This window comes from Natrix helvetica, assembly GCF_964273705.1.
Source record: "Natrix helvetica genome assembly, chromosome: Z".
NCBI lineage: Eukaryota > Metazoa > Chordata > Lepidosauria > Squamata > Natricidae > Natrix > Natrix helvetica.
The window spans coordinates 54,683,483-54,698,654 of NC_138554.1; the positions used below are offsets into that span (position 1 = coordinate 54,683,483).

At 39.9% G+C, this 15,172-nt stretch overlaps 1 protein-coding gene across 2 annotated transcripts in view; it reads right to left on the minus strand.

Moving 5' to 3' along the window:
• The window catches only part of SH2D4A (SH2 domain containing 4A), a 45,448-nt gene that overhangs the window by 3,757 nt on the left and 26,519 nt on the right, over window positions 1-15,172 (minus strand). For both annotated transcript variants that reach the window (XR_014176812.1, XM_081971213.1), the window contains exons 4-8: window positions 12,622-12,702; window positions 11,734-11,857; window positions 10,809-11,025; window positions 3,144-3,274; window positions 891-1,111 (exon numbers count right to left, since the gene is read on the minus strand). Coding sequence is in view for 1 of the 2 variants with exons in the window: in XM_081971213.1 (XP_081827339.1) it covers window positions 891-1,111; window positions 3,144-3,274; window positions 10,809-11,025; window positions 11,734-11,857; window positions 12,622-12,702 (774 nt within the window). In the remaining variant the exon portion in view is untranslated. The remainder of the gene's footprint in view (window positions 1-890; window positions 1,112-3,143; window positions 3,275-10,808; window positions 11,026-11,733; window positions 11,858-12,621; window positions 12,703-15,172) is intronic.

Genomic DNA, 15,172 nt, shown 5'->3' on the forward strand with positions numbered 1-15,172 from the left:
TCATCTTTGATTAATGACTGTTTAGTTATTTACAACTGGCTTCAAAGCATTTTAGGTAGCAAGGCAAATTATATTAATACACTTGTTTTTTTTAAAAAAAATTAAATTGGAGCTTAGTTCTGAAATTGTGAAATAGTTTTAGTGAATTACAAGGGTAAATTGTAAAATAGTGAATCACAAAGTAATTCTTGATTTCATCAAGACATCGCAAACACTAGCCAATACAGAATCATAGGACTGGAGAGGACCTTGGTTGTCTTCTAGTTCAATCCCTTGCTGAAGGCATGATTCCTTAAACCTTCCTAGACAAAGGTCCTATATTTTCTTGAAAGGCTTCAATAATGGAGCACCCTCGACTCTGAGAGGCAAGCTATTCCAATGATATGTATTTTCCAAGGCTCACATTTCCTCACTTTAAAAATTACTATAGAGACTTTTCAAAACAATATTTCAGAACTGACCCTGTAGGTAATGCTGTTTACCAAGCACCAGGAATTCATGGAGCTTACTGCAGTTAAGCGAAATTGTCATTTTCTCATTTGCAAAATCATTTGGCTATGGACTTACTGACAGTTGCTGACATGTTGCCCTTTTTAGTTTTTCCAGAACGCTCTCATCTCATCTGATATTGTATAGTATTATGCAAGAGCGTTGTATGAATGGATAAGTGATCAGAGGACAGACTAAATGGGCATTTTGCCTTCTAACTTGGAATTGGCCTGTAACTGTGTGATGGAGACATATTTGTATTGAAAGGAGTGGTGATAATTTCAAACCTGTCTTTTAAAGCAATTATAGAGTTATATGGGGGTACCCTGCCTTTGTACTCTATACATTCTACAGAAACCTCTAATTTTTGTGTAGAATGTGCTGAAAAATAAGATACCCACCTTGTGACATTCAACTAGGTCAGCTAATGTTGAATGCTGGAGTTGGTCAACACCAAGGAAACTATATGAATCTTTAGAAGCATCTATCAGAAAATGTTTGCAGCCCTCAGTTGACAAATAGGAGAGAACATAGCCTTTGACTTTTTCACTGACTCGGATGAGAAAGCTTCCAGGTGCCAAACCCTCCAAATGTTCTTCTGCTTTTTTGGTGGTTAAAATACCTGTTCTCAAAACAAAAACAATATAAATAAGGAAGTACCACATGTGTTAGATGGGTAACATGCTCTAAAAAAAGTCTTTCCATCTGATTGTTTGTCCAGAGTTTTCATTTACTTGACCACTTCCCCAGTTAATACTGCATAGTCTTAATGGCTGCTTTTTTAAAAATGTGTTCTGCAGAACCCCAGAGTTCCCTGACAGATTAAAAAGCAAAAAAAAACAATAACCCACTTTTCTTAAATACAGGAATGCCCATAGCATTTTTCAAAGATATGGCAGAAAAGGCAGGACTTGTCAGCTGACACTCAGAAGCCCTGTCTACATAGCAGGTGTTTGTGCTCGTGAGGCAGGGGTGAAATGCTCTGAAGTCTGCTACCAGTTTGCTTTGTGCACATGTGCAAAACGTGCACTTTGCACGTAGGCACACCGCAAGCACCAAGAAATATTTTCTGAGTCTGCAAAGGTAAGTAGAACAGCAAGGAGGGGAACAGCTGTGCCGTGCAATTTAGATTCACTAGAAAGCAGGATTTCCTTTTTTCTAGCGAATATAAATTGCGCGGCACAGCTGATCGTCAGAACTTTTTTTAGCATTTTTTTACTACCAGTTCAGGTGAACAGGCCTGAAATGGTAGCATTTCACTCCTGTCGTGAGGACTCATCACTCTGCATGTATCCGAGAAGCAGGCAGCAGGGGTTCCAATTTTTTTACTTCTTTTAAGTTAACAGCCACAGCTAATACAGGTTGAAAAAAAATTGAAAGTCCATGTAAATAATCATTACAAGAACCATTCATTACTGCAGAAAACATGTTGCTCTCATCTTAGTGTACTGAAGATATAGGTCTGATTTTCTCATAGTTTCCCCTTTTCCAAGACTCATGGTTGATCCTGGGCAAGGAATTCTTAGATTATTTATTGTAAAATTATCATCAATAGAGATAGTTCTTGACCTACAACTGTAAACGTAAGTGGGACTGAAAATCTGGTCATAAATTGTTACTAAATAATTTTCAGTCATGACTGAAAATAATTTTCTAGCCTCAATTTTTCATGTTGAATGAACATGGTGGTCATTAAGCAAACCCATTCATTTCAAATAAGCAAAAATATTGCAAATATTGTGACTGCAAAATTCCACGACCAGCCATAAAGCATATGTTCCATGGCCATTGTAACTTTGAATGGTTGTAAAATGCTGGAAAAACTTTATAAAAATTAATCCTTATGGTATCTTTTGTATCAAAGAGAATATTGTATTGTAGCCATTGACCCATAACTTATAATTAAAATGGCCAAATCAGATTCAGCCAAGTGAAATATTTTATTGCAGTATTTGTAATATTATAATTGCAACTAATATTGTAATTGTAAATGAGTAATCTCTAACTTTAAACAAGATTGTTTCTTTTTGGAGATCTAGTTCGAAACTTGTTAAACTATTTCTATTGTATTTATTTTTCCTTATTAAAAAAATAACTGGAATTTTTATATAATTTTACAGGACTTTTCTTTCTATTTTAAGAATTGGATATCAGATAAAATTTTGTTCTACAAATTGAAACTTTCTGATTGGCACTGAAACATCCTGGTTTAGCATACTAAATAGGAGAAATTTAATAGAAATGTTCTTCATTTTGTTGAAACTCTTATCCCCTTACATAAATGTGATATTTCTTATTAGTCTGGTAGTTCTCTGAATTCTCCTAACTGCAATCTCTTTCTAGACAAGAAGAAATGAGGCATGATATTCTTGCATCTAATGGAATTGTTCCATGCTTGCAATATTTAGAATCAAATGAATTGCATTTCCAGATAACTGAGTTTTAAACCACTCTGTTGCTCTGTGTCGGTGGCAAGGAGAAGGAAAATATATGTCTCTGTGTGTAATATACAGTAAGACTTCATGTTGGGGGAAGATGGTGCTTAATTTAGAAAGAAAGACTATGTCAGTAGACATGTGAATGCTCCATCCTACACTGCTCTCAGGCTGAATTCTATACCTTTTGGTTGAGATAAGTCAATGGCTGTACAGTACCGTGAAACCAAGGTGCTATCTGATCCATAGATTTCTCAAACCCAGCTCGGAGATTGATCTGCTCTTCTTTAAACCATCGAACAATACTCTCCTGAGTAGAACTGGAGACAGATCTTTGTAAGCTCTGTTTTCTGCCATAGCAAAAGAATAGGTGGTTTAAATATTTAGCTTGATATAAGATAAGTTCTAATGCAGAAGAAGAAAAGACACGTTAGGAAATGTGCATAAAAACTTGATAATCTTTAGACTAAAATATATTATTGAAAAATAACATTGTACAGGATTAAAAACCATAGAAACAAAAGAAGAAAATTAGAAAACCAAAAAAAGATACCGGTATGAAAAGATTGAAAAGTGAAAACAGTAAAAGACAAAGAAAGAAAAGAAAAAGAAATATATAAAGAAGCAAATTCTGATCTTTTTTGCAGCAGTTCCAAACATCATTATCACCATTTCTGTTCTTCCAAATTATGTAACATGGTTCCTTTCTTCACATAAACAATCCTTTTTAATCATTAAATTCTGAAATCACCACTTCATTCTGTTTCATTTGGTGGCAGTAGTGCCTCAGATAAAAAGTTCATACAGTGAGTGCTAAGCACTGCTGAGAAGATTATAGGAAGTTTGCTTCCCATTTTTCAGGATACTGCATATAAGCGCTATATACCTAGAGCTCAAAAGCATTGTTGGAGACCCCACACACCCACTTCATAGTCTGTTTCTGCTGCTCACCTCTGGGAGGAGGTTTCAAAATAGTAGTAGGACTACTAGATTCTGTAACAGCTTTGTTCCTTATGCCATCCGGCCTGTAAACTTGCAGGATTTATTTTTTTGCCATGTACATTCAAACCATACCAGGGGTCGGCAACCTTAAACACTCAAAGAGCCACAAAGGTCCTAACCGAAAGCCCCCCTTTCAATTCTGGAGCTGACTGGAAGTCCGGTTCCCCCACAATAGTTTCCTCCTAGGGTGGCATCCTTTTTCCTTTGCCAACTGGAAGTCTGTTTCCCCCACCATAGTCTCATCCTAGCACGGTGTCCTTTTTTCTCTACTTGTCCAAACCAAAAGCCCTAATCCTAACCCATACCCTATCAATTGTGGAGCCAACCAGTGACAGGGAGCCACAGCAGAGGAATGAAAGAGCCACATGTGGCTCCAGAGCCGCGGGTGTCTGACCCCTGAACTAGACTGTGATGTTTCTCTGTGTCATATATGTGTGTGTGTGGAGTGGGGTATATGCATAATAGTTTTTGAGAGCTGAATGCAACAAAATTTCATTTTAATGGATGCTGATTAGTGTACATTTAAAGTGACAATAAAGTTTTTATTCTATTCATTTTTGTGGAGGCATCTCTTTCTAAGCAGAAGGCAAAGCTTCCAGTGGGGGGGTGCATGGCACCCCCTGAGCTTGCTTGTTTTCTTACAGACATTTCATTACCCTAATTAGATAACATCACTGTTATCTAGGTAACTAGGTAACATCACTAGCACTGATGATGTTACCTAATTAGGGTGATGAAACATCTGCAAAAAAACCAAGCAAGCTCAGGGAGCACCATGACCCCTCGTTTCAATCCTTAGCTATAAAGCTGCCATTGTATAATTTTGGCAACTTGATCATAATATTGCAGATAAACAATTTGTGAAATTTTGCTTCAGCCACTGATAAGATGATCCACTGTTTCATCTTTCTCATTGCATAAGCAACAAGGCTGTTGTTACTGAGATGTTGAATTTTTGCTTTCATGGAATTAGTCTTCAAGGCTTGTTCTTGAGCGGCCAAAATGAAGCCTTAAATTTCTTTCTTCAGCACCCCAATCTCAACCAGCTCCATGTTAGCTTTGTATCTACCTTTCCTTCAATGTCCTTCAGATATTGATTGTGCATAGGCTTTTTTTCCCAGTTAGAAACTCGATGTTCAGTTGTTTCCTTTTGATATTCTACTTTCAATCTCGTTTCCAGGAGGTTTCCCTTGTTCACCCCCTTCAGCAAAGGTTCTTTTGCTTTCTTTATATAGTCATTTAAGTCATGTTTTTCCTCTTCCACAATTTTGTTTCACCTGTAAGAGTCTTCTGCCACCCTGAGATCTTGCCAAGTACAATCAATCAATATCACTCTTTGGGTGCAAAGCATGGTACATTGTCATTAGTTTTCTTGTCTTTTGATCCAAGTTATCAAGTTCTAGCTGAGTTCAATAAATTATTCCAACTATTGGACCCCATTGTTCAGCTTTTGTTTTTCCAAACAATTTTAAATCATTCATATAGAACAAATGGGAAATTTTCAACCTTTTTTTAGCAAATTCCTAGCCACAGTTTGTCTTGTTCAAAATGCTTGTTAGTTGCACCATCAATAATACAAATAACCGAGGTGACAATAGAAAATTCCTTCTTTGATTTCAACTTCATCAAGTTCTTATCCACAGGCCATCAGTTTAGTTTGCCATAGCTTCATGGAAGTCTTCAGAAATTTCTCGATGTTGCTGCTAATTCCAAAAATGTCCCAGCATTTCTCAATTCAGCTGTATGGAACAGAATCAAATTCTTTCTTATAATCAATCCAGGCCATGAACAAATTTTCTTTGAATTCTTCAAAAACCAGTTTGTCGATCATAAGCTGGTCTTTGGTTCTTGAATTTCATAGCATCCTTTCTGTTCTACATGCAGCAAGGGTTTGTTTTCTAGATATCCATAAATTTGGTTTGAAATAATGCAATAATCCATAAATTGCTTTGTAATAATGTAATTTGTATGTTGTCAGCAGACAAGTGTTATTGCCCAGTAATTTTCAAGTTTATTTCCCTTTTTTGCATCCTTCTGAATCAAAAAGGTTATTCCAGTTGTTAGCCATTTTTCGCTTTCTGGTGTTTTCAGAACCTGATTCATTTAGTTTGCCAATCTTGCATGCAAATTTGTTAGTGATTTCAACCAGAGCCCATGCAGCTCATCTAAATCAGGGATACTCCAGTTCAAATGCACCATTTGTTCAGTTATGTGAATATCTTCCATTCTAGTCACTTTTACAATGCTTTCAACTTTGCATTCCCGTTATGCTTGTTGTTACTTTCTCACAAGTTCTTCCAAAATTTCAGGGTATTTTCTTTATTAGGTTTTTCATTTGTATTATATCATTTCATTGTAGCACAATGTCCACTTTCAAGGGTCTTGTTAAAATTATGCTGATTTGCTTGAAATTCTGAGTTTTGCTGAAACTGCCGAATTCAGTTATAGTTTTTTTTTTTCAGGCTTATTTGCCTCAAATTTTTCAAATTGCTTAAATCCACTCGAATCTTCTTTATTTTTTAACTCCAGGTGGATTTTTCACTTTGGTTTTCCCTTTGCTTTATTCTTTCCAATTTTCAAGCCCAATTCTTTAGTAGTAACATAAGATGCTGAATACAGTAGTTGATTTAATTGAGCTAATATTTCTGTTGGAATAGTTGGACAGCTTCATTCACATTTTCAATAATTTAGCCAAATTTCTCTTACTAACTTGATTCAATTTTGGCAGTTGAATTCTTTCCATGCTTTCCATCTGAGCCTTAATCTCAGTTAATTTGGCTCTAACTCTTTATTCTTCAAGATCTAATCCAGCTCTTGCTTCTTATTCCTCATCCAGTCCTCTGATTTTCTTCCTTCCCTATACTACTTCTTGTTCCACTTGTAAATTATCTATTATCAGTTGTATTTGAGTCTTGATATTGCACTGTTTTGCTTGCACTATTGTTGTTGTTATTGTTTAAGATTTAATCTTCAATTTAATTCATAGTCTGGGTCTGGTAAAAGTTTAACAGTTGAAGTCCTAACTAAGGACCTAAGAGCTATTAAGGTAGCATCTGAGTATATAGGCAGTTCTGAGTAAGGTGGGCTTCTTTGCAAAATCAGGATATTCAGGTCTAATAAGTTTCCATGTATTTATGCAGCACTTTGGATATTGCTCCAAGGACTCCTATTACTATGGAAACCATTGATTTCTTTCTCCATAATCTCTTAATTGCATTTTGCAAATCACAATATTTTGATATTTTTTCTAGCTATTTCTCTTCAATTTCTGCATCATCTGGTATTGCAATATCAATGAACCAGACATTTTTCTTTTCTTTTCTACAATAGTGATGTCAGGCATGCTGTGGGCCAGATGTCAATCTGTTTGGATCTGAAAGTCCCACAGAATCTGCATGGATAATATAGCACATTTTTCAAGTTCAAAGTTCATTCTGATGCTGCTGCTGAACAATTGAACTGTGTATTGATTTAAGTTCAGTGGGGCTTTTTGCATACAGTTTTAAGATATCCATGTACAGTGGATGGTTTATCTTGTCATGCTGGCTTGAGATTTGGTATCTCTGTTTTGTGTTTCGTAGGATTATTGTCAGTGGAATTAATGTGATGTTGAACAGTAGTGGAAAAAGTGAGTCCCCTTGGAAGATTCCTCGTCTGATGTTGCCTTCACCAATGTTCTCCCCATTTGCTTTTAGAACTGTTTTCCATTTTTGCATGCTTGCTTTCAAAAATGTACAAATATTTTTGCTGATTCCAAAGTTTTCCAGACAGGCATTAATCCAGCTATGGAGTAGTGAGTCAAATGCCTTTTTGTAATTGATCCACGCCATATTCAAATTCGTTTTTCTTCATCTTGCATTTACTAGAACCATTTTGTCAATGAGCAGTTGATCTTTGGTTCCTCTTGATTTTTTTATAATTTCCTTTTTGTTCTACTGGATACAAGCTGTTTTCCTTCAGATCATTGAATACTGAATTTGCCAGTATTCTTGTAAAAGCTTTGAACATTGTTGGCAGACAAATAATTGGGTGATAGTTGCTTGGTTTTGTGCCCTTTTCTGGAGCTTTCATTATCAAATATGTTTGGCCAGCTGTTAATCATTCTTCACTTGTTGCATTTTGAAACATTTCATCAAATTGAGTTGCCATGCGGTGATGGAGGCTAATCAGGTGTTTTAGCCAGGATCCATGTAGTTCGTCAAGGTCAGGTGCACTCCAGTGGTTGACTTGCTTTGCTTGTTTTACAACCATATCAGTTGTTATTACAATATTTTCCATTTTGTTTCGTGTTGTTTGTTTTTCCACTGGGAATGTCATTCCACTGGATTTTCCCACAGTTCTTTCCAAAAGTTCAAAGTTTTTTCTTTACATGGGTTACCATTAGTTTGCACTCGATTTCCATCAAGTGACTGCTAGAAGAAGTGTTGGTTTCTTCTGAATTGGACATTTTCACAATATTGTTTTATTCATCCTTCGTATCTTTCGATTTTCTTTGCTATTGCTATTACACATTGTTTTAATTCTCCCATGATTTCCGTTATTGTTTTTATCTCCAGGTTGTATTTTTTGCATAAACTATTTTTCAGCTTTTTGTTCTTTAGTTTTCCTTCTTTCAAGTACTTCAAATTGTTGACATCCCCTCATAGTTTCTTGATTTTATTTTCAAGTCAAATTTTCCACTTTGGTATTCCAGTGGGTTTCTTTTTTGGCATTTTATAACCCAGTTTTGCAGTTATAATGGTGGCTATGCTATACATTAGTTGATTGGTTTCATATGGTGTACTGGATTGTATGGAAGGTAAAATGTTGTTCGTGGCAGTTAGTAAATCTTTTACTCGTTTGCTCTGTACTTTGCAAATACCAGTCAGTCTTTTTCTTCCTATGTTTTCTTTGATGTGGCTACTTTGTAAATGGGTGCCACAACTGGGAAGGTTCAGAGATTGCAGGAATCTGACTGATTGCACAGAGCATCAATTTGTCACCCCACCAAAATAGTACCTATTTATCTCCTCACATAGAACATGTTTCCAAACTGGACAGGAGCTCATACTGACATGCTGGAGCAGAAAACTTTTCCAGCATCATTAACTCACTGAGCCACCACACATCTTAATGAAATGCATGATTGAATGGAAAATAAATACTATGCAGGATATCTGAAAGGAGGTTTTTGTGGAGTTTGCGGATGGATGAATGGACAGATTGTCAAACAGCGGGCGGGCAGGCAGGCAGGCTGGTTGGTTGGCTGGTTGACAAATCCAGCTGCTAAATGTAAGTAATCCAAAGGGATGGTCTTATAATGCAATCCACTGACAGTAATGTGAGTAGTCTAAGAGGTGAATCCCAGAATATGGCTACTGGTAGACTAATGTGGGAAGACATTTCTGGAATATCATCTACCAACATGTTAAACTAGTAAATACAAGACAGTGTTCCAAGAATGAAGGATAGGTTGGTAAACCTGAAATTAATGTAGCATTCCTGGAAAAAGATTCTTAGAGGAAGGACAATTGGCATGCTTAGTATGGGTGTGAGTGAGGAAAATAAAATTATATTATAATATATATGAATCCTCAAATTAAATGCATTCTTTTTTAAAGGGACCATATAAGCCAGAGGTGTCAAACATGATTTCATTGAGGGTTGTATTTGACCTTAGGGGACTGGGGTGGGTGTGGCCAGGGTGGGCGTGGCCAGCTCGACATCACTCGTGGGGGGGCGCCTTTGGTGGCCCGAGCACTCTGTCAGCAAAAATGGGCTCCCAAGCTCTGTTTCGGCTGCGATGGCCTCCTGCAACCCTGTGCCAGCAAAAATGGACCTGGGGAGTGCCACCTGCGGCCCTCACCAGCTCCATTTTCAGCTGCAATAGCCTCCTGCAACCCTCTACCAGTGAAAATGAAGCTCAGGAGTGCCGCACATAGCCCTTCTGAATTCCATTTTCACTGACAGAGGCACTGCAGGCTGGTCCTTTGCTGTCTCCAGGGCTGCCCCATGGGCCAGATCCAGCCTCCTGCCTTGAGTTTGACACCCCTGATATAATCTAATAGTACTGTATTTTTTATAAAAAGAATGTAAGATTAAATAATTCCACCTACCAGCATATATGGGAGGGCAATAATTAGTTCTCTTCAATGCCTTGGATTAACTAATGCAGGGGTGAGTAATTTTCCCATGAGGCCTCTTGAAAAACTGGGACTTTTTGTGGTGGGCTGCTGCACTCCCCCTGCCCCCTCCACCATACTGTCCCATTGATGCTTCAAACCCTGACAATGATGCCCAGCCACCACCATGGGCCAGCCAAAATGCCAGATATGGCTCACAAGCTATAAAATACCCAGGTCTGGCCTAAAGTCTTCTGATTTTTATACCATGCAATGAGACTGTCCAATAAAATAATTTAAATCTATGTATAATATTGTTATTGCAAGCATGGTTTATTGTTCCCAGTCCAATTTCATAGAACAATTAGAAAAAGAAGAAATACAATATTCAGCAGAGCCATCTTTGGATGTATATCAGAGATGGTATTCAGCAGGTTCTGACCAGTTCTAGAGAACCGGTAGCAGAAATTTTGAATAGTTCAGAGAACCAGTAAATACCACCTCTGACTGGCCCCGCCCCCATCTATTCTCTGCCTCCCGAGTCCCAGCTGATCGGAAGGAAATCGGAATTTTGCAGTATCCTTCTCCTGGAGTGGGGAGGGAATGGGGATTTTACAGTATCCTTCCCCTGCCATGCTCACCAATCCATGCCTACCAAGCTATGCCACGCCCACCAAACCACACCCACAGAACCGGTAATATAAAATTTGCATCCCACCACTTCTATATATGTCTTTTCAGCAGCAGTACAGTGACTCCCCACCCCCACTAATTTACTAACCTCTCTGGTTTCCCATCAGCTATTTTAGCTGTAAGGTTTTTAGGCTTTGGTGGAAGAGGTGGGGGGAGTGGCTTTCTTTGCACCTCTCTCTTTAAGGTTTGAGAAACATCAGCTGCTTTGTTCTTGCGGGTGCCCTGTAATGAGAGTCTCTTGTAGTCATCTCGTGCGTGTTTGGCAAGGGACCGTCGTCTTTCATCTGCTGCTTTGGACCTCCGTACTGAAATTGAGAAGGAACATTGTTACCCAGTCCTTTTTTTCAAGAACCAGAAGTACCTAGAGTAATTATAAAATCATGCCCATGAGAGGGAGAAAGCCAGAGAGAATAAACTACATGTAAAATTATTCTGGTACATGAATGAACTTCCATAATGAAGGCAGTTTTGGGACAGCAGTTCAGAATCACCTTTGAACTTGCCTATTCTCATGACATTAGCTCAAATCCCGAGTACAGCCAGTCTGTTGTATAGAAGAACTGCTTTGTCCCCTACTTTCCCTTTCCCCTTTCCTTTTTTTCCCCTAAAATACTGCAACTCAGCATAGCTTTTGGGGAGTCTATCCTCCATTGATGGAAACCCACATCTCCCTTCACCTTTCTCTCATCCTAATACTGTTCTCCAAGTTTTGAGGTTGGCAATGAGTGATGAAAACCACATATCAGCTTCACAATGCTTTTAAGGGATTGGGGAATAGAATGCGCAGTGGACACCTTGAGTGGTGGAGATCAGTCTGATTAGTGCTACTGCACTGCAACTTGGTATTTGATTTAGTTAACATAGCTCTCCAGATAGGTGGATTCCTTGGAGGGCTAAAAGTGTATAAAATTTGAGGGGAAAGTATTATTCTGTATAGTTGTCCTTGTATATCATTTCTCCATTCAAAATCATAAGTAGGGTCATATAAAAGGGCCAATATTAGTGTGCCGCACAAGATTCTAGCCAATCAGGATCTTCTTTGTCCAGTTTTTGAATTGATTCAGAAGGGTAATCTAAAGTTATTTCTTCTTCTGCTCTGGTCTCGGTGGCGGTCGTCTTCATTGGCATTTTTCTAGTCTGTCAAAGATAAACAACAATAATGGTTTCCTTTAATGTACCAATAATTTTCTTCTATGCTAATAATTCACATTTTGACTTCATAAATAGTTGTAGCATTTGATCGTATAAGAAACATATGTTTTGTATGTTGTCATAACTTGGTGATTTAACGAAAACTTAAATTGCAGATCAGAATTAAGGCTACCAGCTCCTCTATTAACCTGGTACCTCCAAATATATTAATTTGGCCACAATGATTGGAAAGATAGGGATTCATATACAAGACTTTTTGAGGATCACTGGATGAAGGAAGACTGCTCTGACACCAAGAGTATGATACTCTACAAGCCACTTTAAGAGCCAATGTCTCCATTCAATGATAGCTATTGCTTTTTCTTGTCTGTGCTGAAAAAGCCTAGCAGATAGTGTATGTTAATCAATAATACTAGAAATTAGTATTGTGTTTGAAAAAATGTGATTGCTGATTCAAATATATCTATCTTCCCTAATTTGGACCTTAGATGTTTTGCCAAGAAAATGTACCAAGAGAGTCGCTATTTAAAATCTCTTTTTCAGAATTTTGGCAATTGCCCATTTCCATCATATACAATAAACTAACAAGATCATCTGGAAATGAAAGTTTGAGTATTAACATGAGTGCATGCTAGGTTATTTTTAACTACATTTGGGTTTGATTGCTTTCAGAAAATGGCATGAAGGTGAAGACAAAAGTTTTTTTTTTGCATTGTATATGCCCATAGAGATCTGTTTTGTTTCCTTACCTGCTGAAAATTAGATTTGCTTGAATTAGAGCAATAGTCTACCAATATCTGCTCTGCATCTCTTAGTTTAGTCACAGGAGCCTAGATCAAGTAGATAGGAATAAAGGAATGGCAATCTTCTTGTATTTATTTCCAGTTTATCATAGACATGTGAAAAAAGAAAGAACTCACCATCATCTTGATTATTTTCCATACTTTTAGCATTAACATACATAGACAATGATGGCCACAAGCTTTATGAGTCAATATTCTTTCTAATTCTTTTCAATGAATGGGTTTTCAGTGAAATCGTTTTCAGCAACAGTCCCATTTTAACAGAATTTTTTGTTGATTGAAAATACCTTTGAACTGAAGAACCTTTGGAACAAAATTATAGTGGGAGATTTTCTTCAGCTCTATTTATTGACTTCAGCAAAATATTTCCCAACCATTCCTCCAACTCTATTTACACTTTGCCCTACCCAAATATTTTTATACCTGTATTTTTCTTATCAAGATGGAAGTATTCTCAAAAATGTAGAACCCGATCTGTTGTGAAATAGCCTTTCACTCCTCTTCTATTTTGACTACAGGCAGTGGAGGAAGAGATTTTCCATTTGCTTCCTCCACCCATCTATTTTTTACTGTTCACTTTCACAACTGTAACCACCCAGTTTTTATTTTGGAATTGACATCACTGAGATGTAGCTGCAATTACTGAATACCAAAATAAGGCCTAATTGGTTACACAAATAGAAAGCTAATGAAACTTGGAGTCAGCAGGAAGGGATGATTAAAACTGGGCTCAGATTCTACTTGGAAATATACAGTGACGTGCGGTCAGTAGAGGCAAGGGAGGCAGGGCCTCACCTCTCTTCATGGAATAATAGTATATAATATTATATACTATATATAATATTATATACATCCGTCCGGCCGCGCCCGGGAGATGCGGAGGGAGCAATGTTGTCGGCGCCTCCGGATGACGAACCAGTCGCTTGCTTTCGTCATCGGGAGGCCGACAACATTTCTGCCTCCACGTCTCCCGGGCACCGAAGCAGTCCGGCGAGCGAGCGAGCGAGGCAGCGAGATCTTCGGTCACTCGTCCACCGGACTGCTTCCGCATCTCCCGGGCGCGGATGGACGAAGGTAGCCAGAATGGCGCCGAAGCAGTCCGGCGAGCGAGCGAGTGAGGCAGCGAGATCTTCGGTCACTCGTCCACCGGACTGTCTTGGCGCCATTCTGGCTACCTTCGTCCATCCGCGCCCGGGAGATGCGGAAGCAGTCCGGTGGACGAGTGACCGAAGATCTCGCTGCCTCGCTCGCTCGCTCGCCAGACTGCTTTGGCGCCATTCTGGCTACATTCATCCATCCGCGCCCGGGAAATGCGGAAGCAGTCCGGTGGACGAGTGACCGAAGATCTCGCTGCCTCGCTCGCTCGCCGGACTGCTTCGGCGCCATTCTGGCTACCTTCGTCCATCCGCGCCCGGGAGATGCAGAAGCAGTCCGGTGGACGAGTGACCGAAGATCTCACTGCCTCGCTCGCTCGCTCGCCGGACTGCTTCGGTGCCATTCTGGCTCCCTTCGTCCATCCGCGCCCGGGAGACGTGGAGGCAGAAATGTTATCGGCCTCCCGATGACGAAAGCAAGCGACTGGTTCGTCATCTGGAGGCGCCGACAACATTTCTCCCTCCGCGTCTCCCGGGCGCAGATGGACGAAGGGAGCCAGAATGGCGCCGAAGCAGTCCGGCGAGCGAGCGAGCGAGGCAGCGAGCGAGGCAGCGAGATCTTCGGTCACTCGTCCACCGGACTGCTTCCGCATCTCCCGGGCGCGGATGGACGAAGGTAGCCAGAATGGCGCCGAAGCAGTCCGGCGAGCGAGCGAGCGACGCAGCCTGATCTTCGGTTGCTTCCAGAGCCGGAGCGGGATGGAGCAGCCATCGCCTTGGAAGTGAGTCGCGCGGACGGAGCTTTGGGGCTGAGGAGAGAGGCAGGGACGGAGGGAGTGGGGGGAGAGGAGCCGCCCCCCTCACCCCCCAGGCAATGGGGAAAGCTTTCCCGAAATGGGGGGGGGTGTCGCGGGAAATAAAAAGGGGATGAAGGAGGCTTTGGCGTGCCTTAGAGGCGGGCGGGCAAGCAACGAAAGGAGCAGCGAGGGCGGGCGGTGGCTGCAGGCGGCAAGGCTTGAGCGGGGTGAAAGGGACTGGTGCCGGTGGAGGAAGTAATGCTACGCCACGGTCCCCTTAATGTTCACTCAGGAAGGCAGAGAACGAGACCACGTGGTCTGCACACGTGGTCTGCACACGTGGTCCCATTCCCCGCCTTCCTGATGACGTCACCAGCCTCCCCAGCCATAACCCTCACCGCACGTCACTGGAAATATATTACCCACACAAATCAACTAACAATCCAATACAACTGTGGATGCATGAAGGCAATTTGCAGAGTTGAAATGCATATAATTATTGAAAACTGGTGCTAATAGTACTAATGCTAAAATACATGTGACTAGAGACCACATTATAAACACAGTAGATATCAAATTTCAGGGGAGGGGGGGAGATCCAATGGT